Source organism: Mauremys mutica, chromosome 5 (assembly GCF_020497125.1).
Source record: "Mauremys mutica isolate MM-2020 ecotype Southern chromosome 5, ASM2049712v1, whole genome shotgun sequence".
NCBI classification, from domain to species: Eukaryota; Metazoa; Chordata; order Testudines; family Geoemydidae; genus Mauremys; species Mauremys mutica.
In genome coordinates this window covers 108,241,169-108,265,843 of record NC_059076.1, presented here as the reverse complement: position 1 = coordinate 108,265,843, position 24,675 = coordinate 108,241,169, and the positions used below count along the sequence as shown (strand labels likewise).

The following is a 24,675-nucleotide window of genomic DNA, read 5'->3' as shown; positions in this document are numbered from 1 at the left end:
TGCACTTAAGGTAATGGAAGGATCATGTGGAACCCTCTGTCCTAATATAACCATTTTCTTGATGCTGATGGTGGGAGCAGATGCCTGACAGTCATTTGAAAGGTGGTCCATGAGTTCTTGTAGTAGATTTTCATTGTGGGCTATGAGGGCAGCATCATCAGCTGAAGTTCCCTGATTAGCACCTTTTTTACTTCGGTCTTTGACTTAAATCAGGACAGGTCGAATAGTTTCCTATCTGATCTTGTGTGGAGATACACTACATCTTCCATGTCCTTAAACTCACAGTTCAAAAGTACCGAGAAGAAGATTCCAAAGAGTGTAGGGGCAAGAACACATCCTTGTTTCAAGCCAATTTTCATTTCAATGCTGTCGGAAGTGGACCCATCAACTGGACGGTTGCTCTCATGTTGTTGGGGAATGAATGTATAAGACTTGACAGGGTTGGTGGGCATTCTGTCTTTTCTAGTATTGCAAATAGACCTGCTCTACTGACTGTGTCGAATGCTTTGGTTAGGTCCACAAAGGCAATGTACAATGGTTGGTTTTACTCTCTGCACTTTGCTTGGAGTTGATGCAGAGAAAATATTATGTCTATTGTTGATCTTCCAGCCCTGAATTTGCACTGTGATTCAGGATAGACACAATTCACCAGCTGTTGTAGGTGCACTAAGATGACTTTTGCAAAAGCTTTTCCTGCTACACTTAGTAGCGAGATGCCCCTGTAGTTGTTGCAGTCACCCTTTTATTTTTATACAAAGTGGTGATGTTTGTGTCTCACATCTCTCGTGGTACCTAACCTTCTTTCCAGCATTTAAGTAGCAGCTGATGAAGATATGGTAATGGGCTGTCTTTCCCGCACTTGAGGATTTCCTCTGGGATGCCATCTCTTCCAGAAGCTTTGCAACTCGATAGCAAATCAGTGGTCTTGCTTAGCTCTTCTATAGTGGGCTCCACATCTAGCTCTGGCATGACCTGTAGAGTTGGTATTTGGTCCAATGATTTGCTGGTGATGTTTCTTTCTTGTGCATATAGCTCTGACTAGTGTCAAACCCAATGAGACAACTGCTTGCTTTTATCTGTAATGATAATTACACAAATTCCACATTAAAGACTGTGCAAAGACAATCACCATTCTTACCTCTGAAGGTCTGTGATTTGGAAGGATGCCACAGTGTAACTCAACCCGTCTTAAAATGTATTGTAGTATTGTTCAAAAGTCATTCAGTAAATTGTTCTACCTATTCTATCAAATTGTTGTTCATTCCAGTGTATATTAACTTGATGTCTTGTATTTTAGATTGTTTGTTAGGTCTTTGGGACAGAGACTGTGTATTGTGTAATATGTAGCATACTGCCAGCACTTAACAAATAATTAATAAGCTGTCACATTCATTTACTTATATTGAAAATAATAGTTTTTCCTGGTATGGACTAAATACTGTAAATTAGACAAATGTGTATATAATGTGTATGCCAGTGAGTTCACTGATGTAGTTACTGTTATGAAAGCATATATAACAAATATTAGTATTTTACATGTCCTAGTTCTGCTTATGAAATGGCAGCTTCTCTTCTAGAATGAGTATGCATGGGAAAAGTCCTGTTGATTTTTTTTATGTGGACACCTGTGCCTGGAACACCTTTCCTGAATTAATCCCCTTCAAATCCTTCCTTAAAATACACTTCTTCAACAAGCCAGTCACAGGGTGACACTGGTCCTTTAAGAGGGAGGAGGGCCGGTACACCCATGACTTGCAGCTACCTCCTAATTGGCTTTTAAGAGAGGGCACCTGGGCAGTATAAATGAGGGAGTGCCTGAGGACAGAGTTTGAGTCAGTCAGGAAAAGGGGCAAGTGAGAGCTAATTGGTGTGGCATTATGCCCCATATTCTTCATAGAGATACTGTTATGATATGATTATGGCATAACTATGATGTGTTTTATGCCAGATAGGTCATGTGAAGTGTTTTTGAAAGGGTTATGATTTACAGAATATGATTTGGATGCATGGATCATTTTTGTGTCTGAAGTTAAGAATATTGTCTATGTATCTATTACAAATGTGTTTACACTGGGGAATGCCCACTAGACAGAATGCAGTCAGTCTAGATGGCTGGCTGGGAAGGCCCATTAGGGAGAACAATAGGTCTTAGAAGATGCTAATCACCCATGGAGGAGCTTTCCTGAGAAGCCTTCTTGGAGATGCTGCAAACAGCTTCTGAGTTATGGCTGCAGGGACATGTGACAAAGTCACCTGGTACTGGACTCCATGATAATACTAGTGTTTTTCCACTGACCAGGGGTGAGAATCAAATTGGGAGACAAAGGATTCCAGCCATATGCAAAAACTATTTAAGGCAGGGGAATGACATAATTGTGGTTCGTTCTTCACTGATTCCCTGCTCAAGAAAGAGGACTGCTGGAAACGCCTGAGAACAAAAAAACTGGAGTAGGGGAGAAGAGCTGAGCCCAGGCTAGAGAGTAGTCTGGCCTGTGAAAGGAATATCTGGAGTTTTAAGCTGCAAGCAAGTGCAGCTTGCCTTTAATAATCTCTGCAATCTGCCTAAAAACATTTAGGGTGAGGATTTGCTACTTATAACCAGTTTCTTTAGTATATTAAGCTTAGATTGTGTGTTTGGTTTATTTGCTAGGTAATCTGCTTTGATCTATTCGCTATCCCTTATAATCATTTAAACTCTAACTTTTGTGGTTAATAAACTTGTTTGGCTTTGTCTAAAACCAATGTGTGCAGAAATCATAACTTGGGGCAGAAAGCTCTGTCTATCCCTCTCCACATTGAGGGAGGGGCGAATTTCATGAGCTTACACCATACAGTTCTCGGTGCAGCGCAAGATGGTACAATTTTAGGTTTATCCTCTCAAGGGGGGTATGCACTTGAGTACCGGGCAATTCCTTAGCTGAGCCTTCCATGCAGATCTGATTTCAGTGTCTGTGTGTTTCTGGAGCTGAGTGTGTCACCAGCACACAGATAGGGAAAGTGTGAGACCAGTAGCATGTCTGCATTTTGTCACAGCATTACAGGGTGAAAGGGAGCCCAGGCTGGTGGGTCAGGCAGGCTCAGTGGTATCTCAGTTCCAGGTGGCACCCTGAAGAGGGGGAAACCCATCACAACTGGTTCAGTGAGGAAAGGGCAGGGAGAGCTGCCTGGGAATCAGGAAACTGGAAGAGGTCTCTGAGGAAAGCTGCAAGGATGAGAAAATTCTCTGCAGCTCCTTCCTGGAAGGCATGAGGAATTGCCAGGAAGCCAGCAGAGGGAGATGCCTGATGACCTTCCTGAGCCAGAGAGCCATGGCCACAGAAGGCTGGAGAGGGTTGAAGGCAGAGGGAGGGAGATGCCTGCTGGCTATCTGAGCTGGAGAGCTGAAGCCAGAGGGTCTGAGAGGGTTGAAGACTGGGAGTGAAGTGTGGCAAGAGATGCTGGAGATGGATTGGAGAGCTGGAGCATGATGCCAGATGCCAGAGCTATACTTAGTTCGTTGTATACATTGTTTGGACTGTGTTGGGAAATTCTGGACTATAGTTGTGAGACATTTTTTATGATTTATGTGTGTAGAATTTTTGTAATAATTTAACCTCACAAGATGTATATACAAATTCAGAAGAACTATTTGGATGATTTTTATGGACTCTGAAAGGGAAACTGAGGCTGGTACACTTGTTGTACTGCTAACTGCCAAAGGAGGATTCTCCAGGGAGGTAGCAATTTATGACAAAGCCCTATGAACTCTAGTCCTCTTAGGGGAAAGTGTTACTGGGTGGTGACAATAACAAAATAGAACCAACTACAAATCATGGAATCAGCAATACACATGCTACTTATCATTGCTTTTTCATATATATAATTTTTTTTTTTTTACTGCATCCCATCCACTACCTCTCATTGTTATGTGATTCATGTAGGGCCCCGTCCTGCAATGTGGGAAGTATCTTCAGGGTTGATCCAAAGCCTACAGATGTCAATGGGAATCTTTTCATTGACTTAAATGGGTTTTGGATCAGCCCTTTTGTGAGTTGCTCAATGTCGTCAATTCCCACTGATTTAAATAGTAGTTCAGGGCTCTGACCATTTTGCAGGATGTTTACTGTTTTGTAGGATTAGGGCTTAAATACCTAATCCTGCAAAGGTTTATGCACTCACTGGGCCTATTTATGTGTGGAAAGTTAAGTACAGTAATTTATTTTTGCAGAATCAGAGCTTTAAATTGTAAACCAGGGGTGGGGAACCTATGGCCTGTGGGCTGGATCCAGCCTGCTGCTTCATTTCATCCAGCCTGTGGCAAGTCTCTGCACTGTGAGCTGGTAACCCCAAGCCTATCCCTGCAGCCCCTAGGTACAGGGGTGATTAGGGAAGCTGTGTGCGCTGTCCCTGCCCTCAGCACTGGCTCCGCAGCTCCCATTGTCCAGGAACCATAGCCAATGGGAGCAGTGGGGTGCGGTGGCACCTGTGAGCGTGGGCCAGCCCGGAGCACGGACGGAGTTGGTGCCTGTGTTTACTACTGAGAGTAGCTCTTCACTCACTGTCTAAAGAAAGCTAAAATGGTAGCCCTAGATATTAATGATTCTGATGCTGCACCTGCAGATCTGCATAAAAGTCAATCTGCCTTTCCTTCTTCAGAATCTCTTTGAAAAACAGAATCTGAAAGAAAAAGAAAAACAACATAATCTCTCAAAGTTGCTTAGAATTCATAAAGGGAAATGTAACAACTTTTCCTTTGTTCCTAAAGTTGGCTTTTTCTTTCTGCTGAAAGAAAGTTCTAAAAGCAAAAAATAGTAACTCTTTACTAGCTAAGATTCAGGATGGAAAATTAATTTTAAACAATTCTCAACATTATTTTCTCTCATCAGTAGAGTGAAAGAAATATAGGAGTTGCCATACAGGCTCAGACCAGTGTTCCATCTAGTCAAATATTCATGGCTAGTACTGGATGCTTCCTACTAATGGGCAGTTATGAAAATAACATGTACAGGGAGTTTTGAGTTGCAGAGAGCCATTGAGAATTGTCTGCATCCTGAGGAAGACAGCACTACATTGGTTTACATTCAGTTCACATTTTAAAGATTATCTTTGCAGTCATAATTACTAGAATTTTTTTAAATTAAAGCTAAATTTCTGGAAAGATTGATGGAACTCATCTGAGATTCTTGCTGCCCTTCAGCAAAATGATTTTTGAAGCCCTATCTGCTGCTTTGAAAGAGATTTTTAGTGGGGTAAAGTATTTTGCGTTCTATTTCTAATTACTGCTGATGGCTCCAGAACTTGCCGCTTTGACAGTGCGATAGTCTTGCCCATCACTTGCCCTAACTGGTGGATGTCTTTGAATAAGTCTTCAATGCATATCTAACTCATGCGCTTACTTGGGTGTTGCCCCTAACCTGGCTCCGATCCACACACAAAACGCACCAATCCAAGTTTGGTGGTGTTTTAAAGTGGGCTAGCTGGTTCAGCTAGGGGTATAGGCTAGAGCAGTGGTTCTCAAGCAGGGTTACACAGATGTCTTCCAGGGGTACATCAGCTCATCTAGGTATTTGCCTAGTCTTACAACAGGCTACATAGAAAGAACTAGTGAAGTCAGCACATATTAAAATTTCATATAGACAAGGACTTGTTTATACTGCTCTGTATACTATACACTGAAATGTAAGTACAATATTTATATTCCAATGGCTTTATTTTATAAATATATGGTAAAAATGAGAAAGTAAGCAATTTTTCAGTAATAGTGAGCTGTGACACTTTTTTGTATTTTTATGTCTGATTTTGTAAGCAAGTATTTTTTAAGTGAGGTGAAACTTGGTGTATGCAAGACAAATCAGGCTCCTGAAAGGGGTACGGTAGTCTGGAAAAGACTGAGAGCCACTGGGCTAGAGCTCACATGCTGCTTTCACTCAGGCTGCAGTGAGGTTGTAGGCTAAACCACTTGAGTGCTGGTAGTCCCTCCAGTGCCTTCCACAATGTCCCGGTGCCCAGAAGGACAGACTGGTTCTCTCACAATTCACTGGGAAAGAACCATACAGCAGTTTAGCTTATGGTAGCGCTAAGAACCTTGGGATATGCCCCAGAAGTCTTAGGAACACCATCTAATCTGGGTGTGTGTGGCATCAGTGAGAACACAGTAACTTGAGTATGGCCTTTCAGTATGGCTCCTTGCACCTGAGCTAGGCTAACTCCGATGCTGAACATCTGAGTAACTCTGCAGTGAAAACATACCCTTTGTTACGACAGAATGTTCACAAAAGAGGGTTTTTTTCTCCTCCTGATCTTTTTTCTGTCTGAGAGATTTACTTTTAATTTTCCTGTCTTTTGTTCTAAGTGTGTAGTTGGAGCAAGAAAATGTCAAGAACTCAGTCAAAGCAGCTTTAAGCAGAGTTGTGATATATCCAGCGGTGTCTATAAACAACAAACATGATTGCTGTTCTCTTCTGCCTGGGGGAAGATCCTGACTTTATTAGCTAAGAAATCTATTTAAGGATAATTCATTGAGCCAAGAAGAGCACTTTTTTGCTGCTCTTGATATCCTTAATACTTTCTATAGGTCTGAAACAAAGTATGTGTGATAGGTCTCTAATGAGTACAGAGAGGCTTCCAAGGAGTGAAATGTTCATTTTTTTGGGGTGACTATTCTCTGAAACTATTTAAAAGTTCTCAGTTTCAGCTTGATCAACTCCTTTAAATTACTTCTTTGAATATACTGAAGAGTTGAAATGGCAGAGCTGAAGTGTAGCACTGAGACACTGAAGAGAGCTGTGGAGCATCACTATATTTCTACTCTGGTGCCAACACACCGGTCAGACACAGTGGAGCCTCTGGGAAACAGTAATGTGTACAGAAAAGGTGATCAGTTTTCTTTCTTGTTTGCATCTGAAGAAGTGGGTTTTTTTACCCACAAAAGCTTATGCCCAAATAAATCTGTTATTCTTCAAGGTGCCACTGGGCTCCTTGTTGTCTTTCTACTCTGTCTTCCTCCCCCTTACTTTGAAACGTTCTTGATCCTTTTACAAACAACATATCTGATGAGCCAAACTACCTGTGGGTGTAGGGGAGAACCTGCATGGCATGTGGGTTTTGAGGAATCTGTTCCAAAAGACAGGATGGGTGGTTCTGATGATCTCGGTGCAGTGTATGTTGAGCCAGGAAAGCTTACTTAGGACTCTAAGCATTCTGAGTATAGTGGCTGCATTGTAACAGATAGCTGTTCTTCATTTCAGCTTTGTTGATGCAGTATCATCAATGGTTTTGAGACCTTCTTCAGAAGTAGAAATGATATTGATACTGATTTATATGTTAGTACAACCAGACCCTTCTTCTGCATACCAGCCTGAGAAAGAAACTAATGGTGAGAAAATAGGAGCTAAGAGAAGCCATCTCTTCTTTTCTCCCCAACTGCCTGTGAATTTCTGCCATAGTTAAGGCTCAGTCTGATAATCTATATGCCTTAGCAACCAACTCCCATCATTCCAACTGTAGAAAGTCCCAACTGTTAGTGAATGTAGTGCATCCCCCTCTGTGCCTGATGAACAGACAATGTGGGTCTGTATAGCCCCCAGCTACTCTTTAGCCTCCAGTCCAACTCTTTAGGTCAAGCTGTAGACTCATGCTTTTTAGCTCTGGAGGTCCTTGTTCAATCCATGGTGTTGGCCAAGATGGTGAAAGTTACAACAGCCCTTAGCAGATTCAGATTCCCGGAGGAGAGAAACTTGAAGGCATTGTGTAAGGACAGCCTTTGCTGCATGTGAGAGTGTCTGTATCCTTAAGTAACATGTAGGCTTGCATAGATGTGAATTTCAGGTTTTCAGTAAGAAATGCAACAAAGCTCAAGACCTTACATCTAGTAACAAAGAATGTATGTCACTATGCATTCCATCTTGTAAGTGTATCATGGAATGCGTGCATGGATGCTGAAATGGACATAGGAGTTGTGGTAGATATATACTTGAGCATGAATTCCCAGTGCAGTTCTGCAGTTTAGAGGGAGATGGTATTACCTCTGCAGTTGACTTTAATGACATCATTACTGGAATACATTTTCCAGTTCTGGTATCCACACTTCAAAAAGAATGTTGACAAATTGGGAAGCATTCATAAAAGAGTTACAAGAATGATTTCAAGTTGGGGAAAAAAAGCGTTAGAGTGAGAGACTTAAGAAACTCAGTCTATGTAGAAGCAGCAAAGAATCCTGTGGCACCTTATAGACTAACAGACGTTTTGCAGCATGAGCTTTCGTGGGTGAATACCCACTTCTTCGGATGCAAGCAGTCTATGTAGTTTATCCAAGAGAATGGCTTACCCTGGCGGGCCATGTGCCAAACATTGCCAATCCCTGCACTAGTTACTGGGTGAAGTTCTAAGTCCTGTGTTATTCCTGAGGTCAGACTAGATTATCATAAAGGCTCCTTCTGTCCTTAAAACCTATGAATTGAATCTGTTTTGGGATTGAGATATTTTACTGTTTAAAAACATTGTTTTCTAGTGTTTAATTTGGAGGGGTTTATTGGTGTTCATTTACATAGCTGGTTAATTTCTTGTACATATATACTGTTAACACTAGACTATGGATTTAAAAAACAAAAATAAAATTAAAACTTTTATTTTATGTATGTATGTTTTATCCATTCCACCCCCCATCCTTCATGTGTTGCTTGTCATCTTAAATTGAAAGCAGGGCCTTTGTTTTCATGTATGGGGACAAAAGCTAGAATATTATGGGTGCTGCAAAATACAAATAATAAACAATAATTAAATATATTATTCAAAATGGAAATCAGGGTCCTGAACCAGAGCCCAGTGAAATTAATGGGAGTCTTTCCATTTACTTGAATAGGGTTTGAATCAGCTTCGAGGAGAATACAGAGATTGTAAAAATCCCTAATTTGAGTATATCCTCAGTGAAATTCCTCATATGCAATATCGCTATAACATTATCAAGATAAAACTATTTAAACAACATTTGAAATACAGTAGGGGGCAAAGAAGAAAGAAAATAACTAATTTGCCAATAAACTAATATAAATAAAATATAAATAAATTCAGTGTTGTCACAGTATTACTGAACCTTATTGTCTAGATCCTCAGCTGATGTAAATGAGCACTGATCTATTGATTTCAGTGGAACTAAGCCAGTTTACACCAACTGAGGATCTGGTCTAGTATGGAAAATTTGAAAATATGCTACATTTATGACAGGAGTCTGATTACTCCAAAAGCGTCTTTTTTGTTCTCTCCGTTATTAAGGTATTGCCTGCTTTTATTTTTAATCTCTCATTTGAGAACTGTTATCTATGCATAGGAAAGACTGGATTTTTTTTGGTAAATGTTGATAAACTGATTTCACTGTTCACACACAAACGGATTAAAAAATATTTCCATCGATAATCGAAATTTACTGATGAGCAAAGTAAGAAAAATGCTGCTAGAAAACTTGTTAGAGTTTGATTTAAGGGTGTTTATTTTGTATATTTTGGTATGTGATGTTGACAATTTATATTTTAATGGTTATAAAGTTTTAACTTTTTGAATCTCAGCATCTACTGTCATTAAGGAATTATTGTCTGACCCCTGGATAATTTCCTACAATTATGAAAATTTAAATAGATGATAAATCTTAAAAAATGCTTAAGAATAAACATCAATATAATATGCTGAAATTATATTTTAAAAAAATCAAATTCTGCCAAACCTATCTATGCCTTACAGTAATTCCAAATCCCTGGAACTGTTTAGTCTCTCTAAAAATGGGTAGCTAGTGCAATATCTTTAGAGAAGATATTTACTTACTTTCTCTCCATGTCTTAAAGGGTGGAAGGGGCATTATTTTTACACAGTTCACCTCCCTGAGCATGCTTGTCCAGTATTGTGGTTAAAATGTAAAATTCATGGCTACCAATATGAAAGGTAGCTTGGGCACTAGCCTTCCTTCCCAGAATGAGTATCTGTAAAGCAGAGGCATTTTGGAGAACATACAGTATGGTGAGCAACCTTATTTTGCTGGTTCTTTGTTACTTTTGTCGTATAAAGAAGTTTTTCATTGTATAATGAACAAATCATTCCTTTGTTCACATTTTTAAGTAATCATGTAAACTTTTGGCAGATGTCAGTGACACTAGTCATCTTTTCTTTTAAAGTTATTCATTGACTAGGCTGTGGTATGCTTATAAATATGGGTGGGAAGAAGGAAGTTTTACGTTTGATTAAAATGTTTGTGTTACAGGGAAGCTGGGAGAAGCGAATTCTGAAGAGTCTAAATAGCATGTGCACAGAACTCAGTATCCCATTAGCACGAAAGGTAATGTGTTTATTAACTTACCTTTTTAAAGTGAATGTAGAACTTGTGCCACCTTCACATCTTTGGAAACTGTGGTCCTGATACAGCGAAAACTTATCTTATGCAAACTTTATACATAAGTAGTTCCATTGATGTCAAGAATTGCAGGATTAGGGCCTAAAGTCTTCTGGGACAAACAGATAGCAGAGATAGTTGTAGTGTGAGAGTATTCCCACCAGTGTGCCTCCATTGTACTCTGGAAGGACCACCTTGGGAATGAAGGGTGTTGGTGAGTCTTTCTCTTGCTGTTGCAATTGTTGGCCTCTGCTGGGAATACTGTATTGGGGAGCCAATTGATGGTTTGTTTGTTTTTTTTGTATGATGTGGACAGTAGTGTACACAGACAGGATTGAGACCACTGACTAACTTCACATCAGACACTGAACAACCAATAATTACATTGACATTCTTTCTTTGCTGATTGGGGCCAGAGTTGAACTTGTGACCTTGGAGTGAAAGGCTCAGAATTCCACTATCATCACTTCCCTTTGTCATCCATTCCTCACTGACATCTTTATGTTTCAAATCTCTGTAAATTAATAAACAAAGCAGAATTGGCAAGTATGTATTATAGGGCAAATCTTCCCTGTCCCTCTCCCCTAAAGCCTGGTAGCTGGCAGAACTGCTGTGGTTTATTGTACAAGGCAGAGGACAAAGCTGTGGGGAGGAACAGAGAAAGAAATGAAGAGGAATCTACACTCCTTTTGTGCAACTGAGCTATACTCCTCAGGGTTTCTGGCACCGTGAAGAGGGAATTTGGTGGCAGCACATGGGTGGTGCAGGGTGAATCCTCAGATACATGGAACTGCCAGCCAAACATAGCAAAGGGTTCAATAGCAGATACAGTGTGTCAGAACTACCCCATGGCATGAGGGGGATTCCAATCCTTACTTGGATTTGGTACAGTAGAGAGAATATGGCCTAAGGCTAATTCTAACTTATAAAGTCTAGTGCATGCTATTTTTTAAAAGACTAATTTTCATCCATACTGGAGATGGGTGTATTTTAGATTTTTAGCTGGTTAATTTAAAAAGATAATTTCCTTTCTTATGACTTACAGAGACCAATAGGAGAGCAAAAAGAACTTCTTAATAAATGGAATGAAATGGGAACTGATGAGCCAGGTATGCTAAATAAAATGTGTCTTTTTATGTAGCAGCAAAGCAAATGCATATTTATCTCCTTATTTTTCAGTCAGGGATTAAAGTAGTATCCATTGTAAAGGCAACTAGTTCCTGTTTTTTATTTTTTCCCTAGTTTGCAGTGCTTGGTAGCGCACAAATACCTATTCACTCTATTATTTATTTATTTGAAGAGTTACTGTTTGGATTTTTGAATCTATACCTGCAGTCTGTAGATAAATTCTCTTACATACTAATACCTAGAGAATTTGGACAGGTAGCTTAAGTTAGTAGTAGTAATGGGAGCAGTGCACTAATTGAAAGAAAAAAATCATATTGTTTACTTTTTGTGTCATTTAATTCTTAACAATTTTCTCTTACTCACATAATGTATTTTTTCAACAGCTAAAAGTGAAACAGCTAATCAATATATAGGAATTACGTTCTGTACAGTTTCATAGCTAATGATCCTGTTCAGATCAACCAGGGCTTGAAGCAAGCTAGCAAACCCCAAATACATGTATTGTCTTTCACTGTGAATAAAACGATAATGACTTGAAAATTTTCATGGTATGAACTGCAGTTTCATGACATGTTAATGTATAGATGTACTGCTCGGAGGGAGAAGAAAATAAAGTGACGGTGTATTTTTACTTCACATTGGCTTTGAAGCTGATTAAACTTCTATAATTTTCAAAGTTTGTCCTTTGTGCTTTAATTTTATTGTGGAGTTGGCTGAATAACAGGGATGTGTTTTATATTGCACCAATTTGTCTTCTTGTAATTCAGTGATCATTAAATAGCAGTTTTATGAAATGCCATGCACAGCAACCATCATCAGGTATCAATTAGTGATTCTTTTATATGCTGATGTGAACTTTTTAAATATAACTGTTCATAAAATCTCATTGTCATGATGTATTATAGGGACAGTTACATTGTGTCAGAATTGGAAAAAACTTCATATGTATTGTCAATCTTTATAAAATTTTAATTTAAATAAAGCATTCTTTAAATCCTGTTAATTTCAGATCTAACTCTCTTCCGACCTGTTTATGCACCTAAAGATTTTCTTGAGGTAAGCATTAATGAAGTAACCAACCAGTCATTGAGTTACATCCTTTATAGTTAGCTATTTAAAGTGGGACCTGTGCACTGTAAGTCTTCAACAGATGGATAGGAAATAGAAATTAATTTTCTTCTAAATAAGAATCAACACACAAATCATTGTCCATTAAATAATCAGTTACAAAGCTGCTTTAAAGAATTGATGGTACATATATATCTTTTTGTAAATCTATAAGAAATTATCATATATAATGGGCTGATAAGATTAACTTTTAACTGTCAGTGAATTATATTTAACCTCATACTGGTCATTGAAAACTTTCTTAAAACTTGAAACCTTTTCAATTCCTGTTAAGCAAAGGAGTTTCTTGTATAGAAAAATGTCAGCTCAAAATGTTTTTAACTTGGCTTACTGATGAAGACTTTGAGGCAATAGGAAGGCATGCATATCAGATAGATTCAGGTGACCCTGAAATAGGGTGTTTATTACTTTAGTGCTCTTTGCCTGAGAATTTAAGCTTGTATTAAAATAAATAAATTTCTAACATTTTTCTATGGCAAAGTGGCCTTTCGAATGTGAACTGAGTGTCTGTTGCTTTGACAACCTAGCCTTATGGATGCATGGATGGGGAATCATGCTGAATTGCACTTATTGTGGAGGAGAGATTGCTGGTTCATCCTTTAAAAAAAATTCCTTTTTATTGTGCCTATAATGGAAAGCCTCAAATTGTCTGAAATGTTACATGAAGAATCCTGTGGGACTGACTCCTGCTTGCTTTATTAACATGAACAGTTACATTGCTTCATTATTAATTTTCAATTGCAGATTGGTGTAATATTAATAACTTGAAGTAGGTTCACTGTGGTAAATAATAGTGTCACGTGAAGATGAAATTTTAGACTATCTACAAAGATTATTCAAATCATTTATAAAACTGAAAGCAATATAGAACCAAAGATGGAAGATGGGGAGTCTCCTGATAGCTGGAAAAACTTGAGGCTTTTGTCTGTGACCAAAACAAAAATTTGAAAAATTAAACTAGCTCACTGCGAAGGCCAGAATTGCTCAGTTTTACTTGTTTTTTTTTTCATAATTCATAATACTGAAGGCTGTAATTAAAATTATGTCGAGGGTCTGTTGCACAATAGAGATCGCTGGTGACTTGTTAATAATGACAATATGTAGAATGCTATTGCTTATGAAAATACAATAAAAAAATCAATGACTGTATAATACTCTGTCAGCTGTTGATGAAACAAATTTGTCTAGAACCTCAGATAATGTAGGTAGGGAGCAAGAAATAAGAGAGTCTGTTAATTTACAAAATTAAATTTAAAAGGCAAACAGCAATACGAATCATAATCAGCAAATTTAGTATTTAAAATGGATTTAATGTAAATTTAAAGGAATGTCTTTTGCAGTGGTATGGGATGTAGCATGATTTTTCAGTGCCTCAATTTTGATTTTTCAGAGTGGGAGTTAAGCACTTTCTCAAAATCAGACCCCTTTATGGATTTTGAAGTTGGCTGCCCAAAAATGTAGGCCTTCACCTGGGAGTTGCAATGCTGCAGGAAATAGCACTACATTTGTGTCTTAGCACAATTTGTGACACTGATACTGTTGGTGCCACAATCTCATGTTGTAAGTTTAGGTGTATATACACAGGGAATGACAGATTGTATTCTTTTTTTAAAAGGTACTGATGAATCTTCGCAACCCAAATTATGAAAATGGGGATCAGCCTAGTTTCAGAAATCACCTGGGTCTAATTCAGGTTCCTCTAAAAGTTAAAGACATCCCTGAACTGGTAAGTATAGTTGTATTTGTTCTTATGGTCTATTAAAATAAGTCTCTGGTTTTAAAAAAAAAAAAAAAAAAAAGTTTCTCTGAGAATTGTTTTGGCTGACTAATCTATAATATACTAGACAATAAAAAGGAAGCTTAATTAGTTAATAGGTTTGTTTTTAAAAGAAGTGAATAAGGATGTACCATAGGTCAGTAAAATGTAACGTAGAAAAGATTTATTAAAGGAACTTTTTAATGAAAAAGAAATACAGAATTGAAAAAGGGACGTTTCCTCCTACCTCAGTTAGTTAGTGGTTGATTTGCACCTTGAAACACGGCAGTATATTTTCTTTATATAATTTTCCTACCTAATGTAACTGAATGTTTATTTTATCTGTTAAATGACTACTCCTTTTCTGAACCTCTCTCTACACTCTTACCCTCAGTTACACCTTGTGGCAATGAGTTCCACACCACGTGGCCAAAAATCAGTGATTTTGTTTTAAACTAAAAAAAATTCAGATTTTTTTTATTTAAATCTAAATTTAAATATAGGTTAATTTAAAAAAGCCTATTTAAAATTTAATTTTCAATTGAAAATTAATGTTAAGGCCTAAACTACTTATATCTATCAAACTAATTTAATTTAAATACACAAATAATATTAAGTAGTACATGTGTGAGAGGAGGATGAGATCTTCTAGTTCTAAAATCTTGAAGGACTTGGTGACCAGAAACAACAATTAGTTCAATTCAAATACAATTATTGCTTCTTTGTATTTAATAAATGTATGTTTGTTTGTTTGAAATGCAAAACATCTTTTGATGAGAAAAAAGTTTATGTATCCAGCACATTTGCTGCTTCTGTATATTTTTAATTGATTTGAATTTCCAGTCCTATAGAGCTGGATACAAGACACAAGTGAAAAATTAATCATCTAGTAAAAAGTTAAACTGCTTAAATCAATTGCTTTAATAAATGTGTATAGGTGTAATGAGTCTCCTGATTAGCAAAAAGAAGCCACAAATTTAGTATAAAGTTGTTATCTTTAGTTGTAAGTCAACATGCTTTAATGGTTACCAACTGAGGATTAACCTGCTAATTTTTCCCCGTGGGTGCTCCAGCCCTGCAGCACCCACAGAGTCGGTGCCTATGTTACTGTGACCAGGCATAGTCAATTTGTGCAGGAGAACTCTCTGCTAGCATACAGCTAGTGGAAGTGGCTCTGACACCAACTATACAGGCCATTCCCTGAAGGGCTGGCTCCAGGTTTTTTGCCACCCCAAGCAAAAAAAAAAAAAAAAAAAAAAAGGGAGGGGGCGGAGTGCCACTGCCAAAGCAAAAAAAAACAAAAAACAAACAAACTGGAGTGCCACTGCCAAAGCAAAAACCAGAATGCCGCCCCTTGAAAAGTGCCGCCCCAAGCACATGCTTGGAATGCTGGTGCCTAGAGCTGGCCTTGATTCCCTGTTTCTTCCCTCCACCCCTATGGGGAAGGATTAGGGTTGCCAACTTTCTGATTGCAGAAAACCGAACACCTATGTCCTGCCCCTTCTCTGAGGCCCCGCCCTGCCCTGCCCCTTATCCAAGGCCCTGCCTTCTACTCACTCCAACCTCCCTCCCTCCGTCGCTCACCCTTGGTTACTTGCTCATTTTCACCAGGCTGGGACAGGGCTTTGGGGTGTGGGAGGAAGGGGCAGGCTCCACCTGGGAGTGCAGGCTCTGGTATGGGGCTGGAGATGAGGGGCTTGGGGTACAGGAGGGGGCTTTGGGCTGAGGCTTCAGGATTTGGAGGGCAGGAGCGGATGCAGGGTGCGGGATCTGGGAGGGAGTTTGGGTGCAGAAGGGGGCTCAGAGCTGAGGTGGGGTTTGGGGCGTGGGAGGGGATGTGTGGTGTGGACTCCAGGATGGGGATTAGGGCTGAGGCAAGGGGTTGGGGTGCGGGAGAGGGCTCGGGGGTGCTTACCTCAAGTGGCTCCCGGCCAATGGGAACTGCAGAGCTGGTGCTTGGGGCGGGGACTGTGCACAGAGCCTCCCTAGCCGCCCCTGCGCCTAGGGGGCTGCAGGGACATGCCAACTGCTTCCGGGAGCTGCACGGAGTCTGCCTTAACCCTGCTGCACTTCCGACTGGATTTTTAACAGTGCTGACCCAAACCGCCAGGGTCTTTTTATGGCCGGGCGTTCCAACTGAAAACTGGATGCCTGGCAACCCTAGGAAGGATAGCATGTGTTAGGTGCATTCTGGGGACAGGATGTAGGCCAGACAGGGAAGAAAGGGGATGTGGTTGATCAGTTCTGTGCTGCACCTGGTTCTTCACACACACAAGGTTTTCGAGTCTCAGAGCAGTGAACCAGTGAATCAGGGAGCCATAATTGGCTCCCTGCAGCTTCTGTCTATTTTGTCCTAGTTAAGCTCACATGTAGGTGAGAATCAGTGCCTGTAAGTCAAACTGTTTTTCTGTCCTAGAATAAGACTAAGAATCAGTACAAGATTTTTCTTTCTCTTTTAAAATAATTCATACGTGTATAAAGTTTTCGGATATAAAGACACATTTAATTCAAGGATTTTTAAATAAAACCTAAACTTTTAAAGAAGGAATCTCTTTCTGCTAGCTCTTAATAATGTGCTTTTAATTCTCTATTTGTATTTTTTTCCAGAAAGATTATTTCAGTGAGCTAGGCTTGAATACAGGACAGCTGGGTATTGATGATTCTACACAAGTGCCTCCAGGTTAGTGTGTGCTGTGCTTTAATAATTTAATTAGAACAGTAATGATTAAAGTATATGTTTTCATGGAATACTGTGTAAATGTAAATAAACTCATAATTTTTCCATAATATTCATAAGTATTTGTCCCACAGCTATAACTCGAATGGTTCTCTTGTAAATAAAGTGGAACATATTTGAACTGGTAGTGGATAACCTTGCAAATGTGAAGGGTTTGATTTGAAAGATGTGGAGTGCTTGCAATTCCTGTTAATTTCAGATGGAGTGGCAGGTGTTTAAACCCTTTTCAGGATCAGGCCTGTCTCTCAGAAATTATTATTATTTATTTATTTTTATTTTTATTTATTTATTTATAAATCAAAATTACTTTGACTAACACAGTTGTGCAGCTGTGATGCCACAGGATTATTGGGAAAATATAGAGGCACCTTTTTGATGTCAATGTTCTAGAAAATATTACAGAAAAAATGTGTGTTAATATTCTGTGGTTTAAATAATACATAATGGTGTTTTATTTCTTGTACGCACACTATTATTTTTGTAGAAAAAGCTCTAGGGTCTCAAAGAATGGAAAATTATAGGCTATAGAGAGACTTTTCAAGTGAAAAATGTTCAGTTTAAAGGTGTTGTGTACTTTTTTTGTATTTCTATCCTTCAGTCTAAACTACAGAAGAATATTGCTGCTGAAGCTCTTTTAATAATAGTAACATTAACCATAAAAAAATGAGTTAAATATGTGTATTAACCTGCAGACATGTATGTTTTGCAGGCATCAAAATAATCTTCTGTTAATCAAAAATACAAAATGTTGCCACACTAATATTTTTTATTGAAGTATTTTTGTCAATTCTTTCTTCATTATTTTTGCATTCTATTCATACTGCATTTTTTTTAGAACTCTTTGAAAATGAACATGTACGTGTTGGGCAAACAGGTAAGGATTTGATTTCAGTTGTAATAAACTGTGAGGAATTAAGAATATCCTAAATAACCGTATTCTTCAAATACTCATTCCTGAGAATTTTAGTATTTCAGCCATGATAACACAAAGCCCAGTGGATAATGCCATGGATGTTCATATAAAGGTAGAAAACCTAGCATTTTACATCTACCATTAGGTGCCAGATAAATAACTCTACAGCTGGTTCGCTAAAAGCAAAATAGCAAGCATAGACACACACCTTTATGGCAATAGCTTAATCCATGCGACTTCTGAATTTCATTTTAAAATCAAGAGAGCTTGTTCTTCCATCTGTGCACACACAATTCTCATTAGTGTTAATGGGATTTATGCTCATGCATCAGATGAGAATATAACCATAATTCTTTTTGATGGTTATTCATAATTGCAGAACCTGATAAATACTGCAACTCTAAGCCATTATGGATGATTTTCACTCATTTTCTCACACATGTACTCCTTTCTGAGTTAGTTATAGCTTCTCCTTGTATCTGTAGGATGAGAAATTCTCCTTGATTTTAAAACAGATTAAAAAGTCCTTCATTAGATCAAACCTTGCTAGAGAAGAAACACACAGTGTCTCTTACTGTTGTCTTAGGAGTAGACGATAACTGCTCATTATTATTTCCTCCAGGCAGCATCTTTAAGAGGCAGACAGCAGGTCTGGTGCACCCCTATAGCATTTTCAGGAAACATGTCCACTTCTCCCTTCTGCTGCTGGGGCTAAGGTGACAGTGGCATCTCTCCCATCTCTCTTTTTCTGAGGTCCTTCGTCTCTCTTTTCCTTAGCCACTCATTCTGTCTTTTTGTGTAACCAGCTGAGGTACCATCCCTCTCATCCCCCCTTTCCCTATACTTCCTCAATGAATTCCTGTCCCCTGCAAAACAGACTTTTAGTCAACCCTGTATCTTGCCTGTGTATTCATGGCTTCCTCTCTCTTAACCATTCAGAGCAGCCTCTACCTCCCAGCTCTTCTTCTACACCTTGTTTCTACAGGATATGGCATAGAGTGATGTGAAGCCATGAGACAGAGTCTTGATCAGCTGTGAAGAAGAGTCTGGGCCACTGACCTGCTTGCTTTCTAGTAGCAACTGTGATGACTGCTACGTTGGAGGTGAAGCCTTCTTTATTATAAAAACTTTTTAAAAAACCCCAGCAACATATGGTAGTTGGCCAGAAAACCTTGGAGTATACAGCAGGACTGAAGAAGACTTGTACCTCTAGCTAAGAGATAAAATTAGGCAGATCTGCTTTATATGCAGCCTACACTTGTCAAGTTCTGTATTTCTGGTTTTATATTTTTTCTTGCTTATTACAGTAGCCTTCCTGAAAAAAGGCTTGTTTGCCACCAATACTGCACTATGTATTTGGGCACAGATTCAAATCTCATTGAATTCAATGGGAGTCTTTTTATGGACTCCGGTGGATCAGACTTTTGGTCGCCATCTATGACTTGGTTGCCATTGATGGATAGTCCTTACCTTCACGTCAGTTGTACAGATGTGCTGAGGATTTTTCTCTTCTACAGCCAGCATAACGCATCCCAATTTGTTAGCGAGGTTGTTTCTTGCCTCTGCAAGAAGCAGTAAGATGGAAACACGTCAGTCATGTATATTGTTCTGTGCTCTGTTGAGGCTTTCTTCTTTTCCTAAGTTTTTGCATGTAGTGTGGCAGTATTTTATTTTTCCTTTTAGGAAGCCAAAAAAGGTGGAAAATAAAAAACCCAAAGCCATGAGTGCACCATCTATTATAGAACTCTACGGGCTAAGAAAATATTTGGTAAAACAGAGACTTCCAGCAATTCTGGAACAGATGGCCCTTTGTTCACTTCGGACCAGCTGGCCACATGATGTGTCCTCTTCTTAAAATATCTTGTTCATCTAAGCAAGAGTTTGAAGAAGATTGGGAAACAGGCCAGCCAGCGAATGTGAAAAAGTCTGGTAGGTCTGATTCTCTGACTCCTGAGGTGACTGCAGCTGAACCAGACTTATCCAGCTTCATTCAAGGATTTTGAATTGTATCCTTTTCTCCTCTCTTGTCTCATCACCTCACCTATTGATGTGAACCAGGCACGAAGCATGAAGCCATGAAGCACAGTTGTTTTGCCTAGGTCTCCAGTGGAGGCTTTCAGCATCTTGGGCTATTCCAGCATGTTGGGTCTCTTCACCGAGGAGGAAAGGAGCCATATCCTTTAGGTTTATTATCCAAATCTTCTTCCAGATTTCTCCCATCATATCACACAGGATGTATGGGAATACTGACCTACCTTTCGTGAACTTCAGAGTCAGTAAAATTTAGTAAAGCAAGAAGATATTTTACTTTTCTAAACTCCCTCCAGAATTGCATCTTATTTATTCATCTGTACAAAGGATACAGTATGAAACCCCTGTATTCCACTATGGTCACAATCTATTGGAGATATTTTAGCATTTATTATTAAGAAAGTTTCTCACATACACATTTTTCTACCCACCAAGATGTTTCAGGTTTGTGTTGGTCTGGTCCACTTCAGTACTAGTCCCTAGCCTTTGACTTAGCTATGATTTTTGCATACTATTATCAAATTTGTCGTGATATTGGTGGCAGAACTCAGCAGCAGTATTTATGTAATTCTATGCTCAATGGTCCAGACAAAGAAGTTAAAGAGGCAGTTGACCTGTCTTCTATGATAAAGCATAAAAGCATATTCACTCTATCATAGAAGCTTGCACACTTTGGCCTATTAATACAGTATATTACAATTTAGTCATCTAATCAGAGACCTAATAGTAAAGTTGAGAAGTCCTTGCAAAAGCAATGTAGCAACCAAACCATTCATCAGCATAATTGCTAATTTGCTTCTTGAGGTTATTGATGTCTTTCCAGGATGTGTGATGCTTTCCAAAAGGCATTCAGCCTGATGAGCTGACATAAATGCTCTTTAGTTCCCACTACTCCCATGAAAAACATTCTTAGACTGGAGGTCCAACTATGCACTTAACTTCTATAGGGATTACTCTTATAAGATGCAGAATAGCTAACAACTGACTCCAGGCACAGTTAGGAAGCTTGAGTGGGGAAACTGATTAACGTGCACACTTTGAACAGGTTATGTGTTGAAGCTGAAGGCTTTGAGATTCACAGCAAAGCCTGAAGTTTGTCTGCCAACAGCAATGCAACACATTCTGCTAAAAACTGACGACAATACAGTAATAGCTTCTGTCAAACTAAAGGAAAGCATGAAGAACAAAGAATTGACTGTACAGTAGAGGGTTGAGCAGAAAGACCCGTGTTTAGCTCTGCTTGCTAATATCAGTTGTCCTCCCAATGAGAGCCTTCCTCTTAGAGGTACCGTCTGGTACTGACTGTTGCATTAGGGCAAATCAGGGGAATGTACACTGCCCTTCGGGCCCCTACTTATGCTGGGTGGTAAAGCCATCATGCCTAAATTGCAGCACCATCCCAATCAAATGGCTACAGTGCTAGTCCTTTTATTTATATTAGAACTACATCAGTGGCTCTCAAACTTTTTTACTGGTGACCCCTTCCACACAGCAAGCCTCTGAGTGCAACCCCCCCTTATAAAGTAAAAACACTTTTAATATATTTAACACCATTATAAATGCAGGAGGCAAAGCAGGGTTTGGGGTTGAGGTTGACAGCTCACGATCCCCCATGTAATAACCTCGTGACCCCCTGAGGGGTCCCGACCCCCAGTTTGAGAACCCCTGAACTGCATTCTTGGGACAGTTTTAGAGTGGTGCGTTGGGAATTTCAGATGCACAGCATCGGTCTTCCTTAATTAGCTTGTTGACTGAGATTTAGGAATAGAAAAGGATACTTCATACCCTTCACGTGGAAGCCCTCCATTGGTTGAGCTGCTGAATATTGCCCAGTAAGATGCAAGGTAAGACATGTGAAGAGAAGGAAATGGATGATAAACCCTGGGTGAAATCCTGGCCCCATTGTAGTCATGGGGCCAGGAATCACCTATGTTTAAATTCAGAATAAGAAGCACAGTCCTACTTACAAAGTCCTCCTGATTTGTGTGTTTATTTTTCAAGATAAATGTCCCAGTGTTTCCTTTTTGTATGAGAGAGACTGCATCAAACAAATATTAGCAGCCGTATAATAAAGAACTAGCATTCTTGGTGCAAGGGGAAAGAAGTAAGGTTAAAATAAATTGATATCAAACTACCGTATATACTTGATCACAAGCTGGTTCATTTATAAGCCGTCGCCCCCTCCTTCCCAAGATGCATAAGTAAAAATGGAAAATGTTTATAACCCGTTCATAAGCCGACCCTATAATTCAGGGGTCAGCAAACTTTGGCTCCCGGACCATCAGGATAGGCCGCTGGTGGGCCGAGATGGTTTGTTTACCTCGAGCGTCCGCAGGCACGGAGGTAAACCTAAGTAAACAAAGTATCCTGGCACGCCAGCTGCTTACGCTGATGGGCCGGGACAGCAACTGATGGGCAAATTTTTTGAGGGGGAGAAGCTTGGGGGTAAGGGGAGTAACCCCTGTGATCACCCCCAACATGATACCACCCCACACTCTCCCCATCCTATCCACCTTATCTGGGGAGGGCCAGGGGAGGATGTCTCTGGCCTGGCTTGAGCTGCTCCGACAGGCTGGACAGCGCAGCTGCAGCCTGCTCCAGCTGGCCAGATTGGGCGGCACGGCCTCACTGTGCTCCGGCGGGCCAGGCGGCGTGGCCACAGCTTGCTCTAGGGGGCGAGGCCGAGTGGTACAGCTGCAGCCTGCCAGCCCCGGAGCTGCAGCTGCTTCAGAGGCTGGAGGGAGAGCAGTGTGGCCAGAAGTGGAGAGACTCTGGTCTCACCTCTTCACTTCTGGCTCTGCTGGCTGTGCTGCCCCTCCTTGCTACCTCTGTTGGGGGGAGGGGTTGTGTCCCGCCTCTCCCTCTCTATACCCGTTCATAAGCCGACCCCCTTCTCTGGTGCTTCCCTTTTTTACTAAAACAATTCGGCTTATGAACGAGTATATATGGTAAATACAGTGATTGTAAATGTTTGAAATATATTTTGATATTTTATATAATGTCCCTTTGATATCTGTATGCATTACAAGAAGTACACATTTGTGGATGGAGATAGACTTGAGAAGTTCAGTTGGTAGAATATTTCTGTTTATGCAGGGACTTGGCCTGGGTTGTGCTTGTCTTTCCTCCATCGCTTTCAGTATTTAAAAAGTGTGTGTGAGTTAAAACTTTAAAAAATGACATGACAATTTCTGGAAATGTATGATTTTATGTATGTTATGTAAATTCATGACATATACATATTTTGCAGTTTTAACAGAACAAGATAGTGCTGCAGCCCAACAGTATGTCCGTCAGGGATGCCCAACAGCACTTCGAGCTGAATTGTGGGCACTCATTCTGAATATTTCTAATCAGCCTGAGGTAAGGGGCAAACCAGGTTAAAATCAGATTAAAATACACCTGGCTATTGAAAAAATAGATGTATGTTTGCTAGTAATGTTTTGCCAATTTTACTGTTGTTTTGTCACAGAAGTAAATGTTTTAAAACTACCTGATTTTTCAGATGTTCAGACTTGTAAGGTTAGTTTGCCATTTTATAAGAATTATATTTGTTGACTTAAGTGTGTGTGTGTGTGTGTGTGTGTGTGTGTGTGTTTGTGTGTGTGTGTGTTTGTTTAGCATGCCTGCAAAACAAAAGCCTACATGCATGGATACAAGTTTTCCCACTTCCACCAAAACTCATTGTGTGACCAATCAGGGCAGAATTATTGTGCAGTAAATAAATCGGCCTTGATGAGTGTGTGCGTGGGTTAAACCACAGAACTATGATATAATTCTCCTTACTCATTTTATAAAATTGTGGTTGGTGGGGAAGAAGAAGCCAGCCAAGCATAGTGGTGAATCAGTCTATTTAGACAAAGTGGGTGGCGTATTATAGAAATTGGAAGTTCTAGTCCATAATCTGGTTTAATCCATGTGGTTGATATTAGAATGTTTATGTTTATAGGCTGTGTCCAATGTGAAGATGTTGAAATCTTTTTCTCAAAATAGTAGGATGGGGCATGGAATATGTCTTTTCAATCTGCATAAAAGACATGGGGTGAGAAGTTAGCTGATAAGGAGAGAAGGAATTACAGAATAGTTTTAGGGATCTTGCATGAGTTTTGCAAACTGCAGCTGTGAGCAAAGTTAAGGTTTTAAATACAGAGCTGAGGTTCAAAAAGAATGTTGAATGTTTGTTTTTAAGTAGTCACAACGTAGACAAACACTTCCTAACTGATAATTAGCAAACATCGCAAAATGTAGGCTAGGGCTTTGTGACCTTAACTGTAAATTAATATAGATGTTTTAATTTTATTTATGAATTACCAAAATATCTTTATTAATGCTCTCGTTTGAGTGGTAGTGTAGATACTCTAGTCTTGTGGCAATCACTTTGTAAGACACAATATGACACAATCTGTTTTTTTAAAATTTATGTATCTGTAATTCTAAATTAATATATACATTTATGCATACACCTTACATGTATCAATTAAGGAACCAACATGTGTACTGTCCTCTCATCTCTTTGCCCAACATTATTTCCCAAAGCATCCTGTATTTGTCTTATTTAACGTCTAGGGCTCTGGTACTAGGAAATACTTATGCACATTCTTAGCATTATGCAGCATGACTAGTCCCAT

At 39.4% G+C, this 24,675-nt stretch overlaps 1 protein-coding gene across 6 annotated transcripts in view; it reads left to right on the top strand.

The window, feature by feature from the left end:
* TBC1D19 (TBC1 domain family member 19) overlaps positions 1–24,675 on the top strand; it is a 99,572-nt gene that overhangs the window by 24,726 nt on the left and 50,171 nt on the right. For all 6 annotated transcript variants that reach the window (XM_045019759.1, XM_045019758.1, XM_045019760.1 and 3 more), the window contains exons 5-11: positions 10,226–10,300; positions 11,400–11,463; positions 12,492–12,538; positions 14,226–14,336; positions 16,974–17,046; positions 17,939–17,977; positions 23,298–23,410. In XM_045019759.1, coding sequence (XP_044875694.1) covers positions 10,226–10,300; positions 11,400–11,463; positions 12,492–12,538; positions 14,226–14,336; positions 16,974–17,046; positions 17,939–17,977; positions 23,298–23,410 — 522 coding nt within the window. The remainder of the gene's footprint in view (positions 1–10,225; positions 10,301–11,399; positions 11,464–12,491; positions 12,539–14,225; positions 14,337–16,973; positions 17,047–17,938; positions 17,978–23,297; positions 23,411–24,675) is intronic.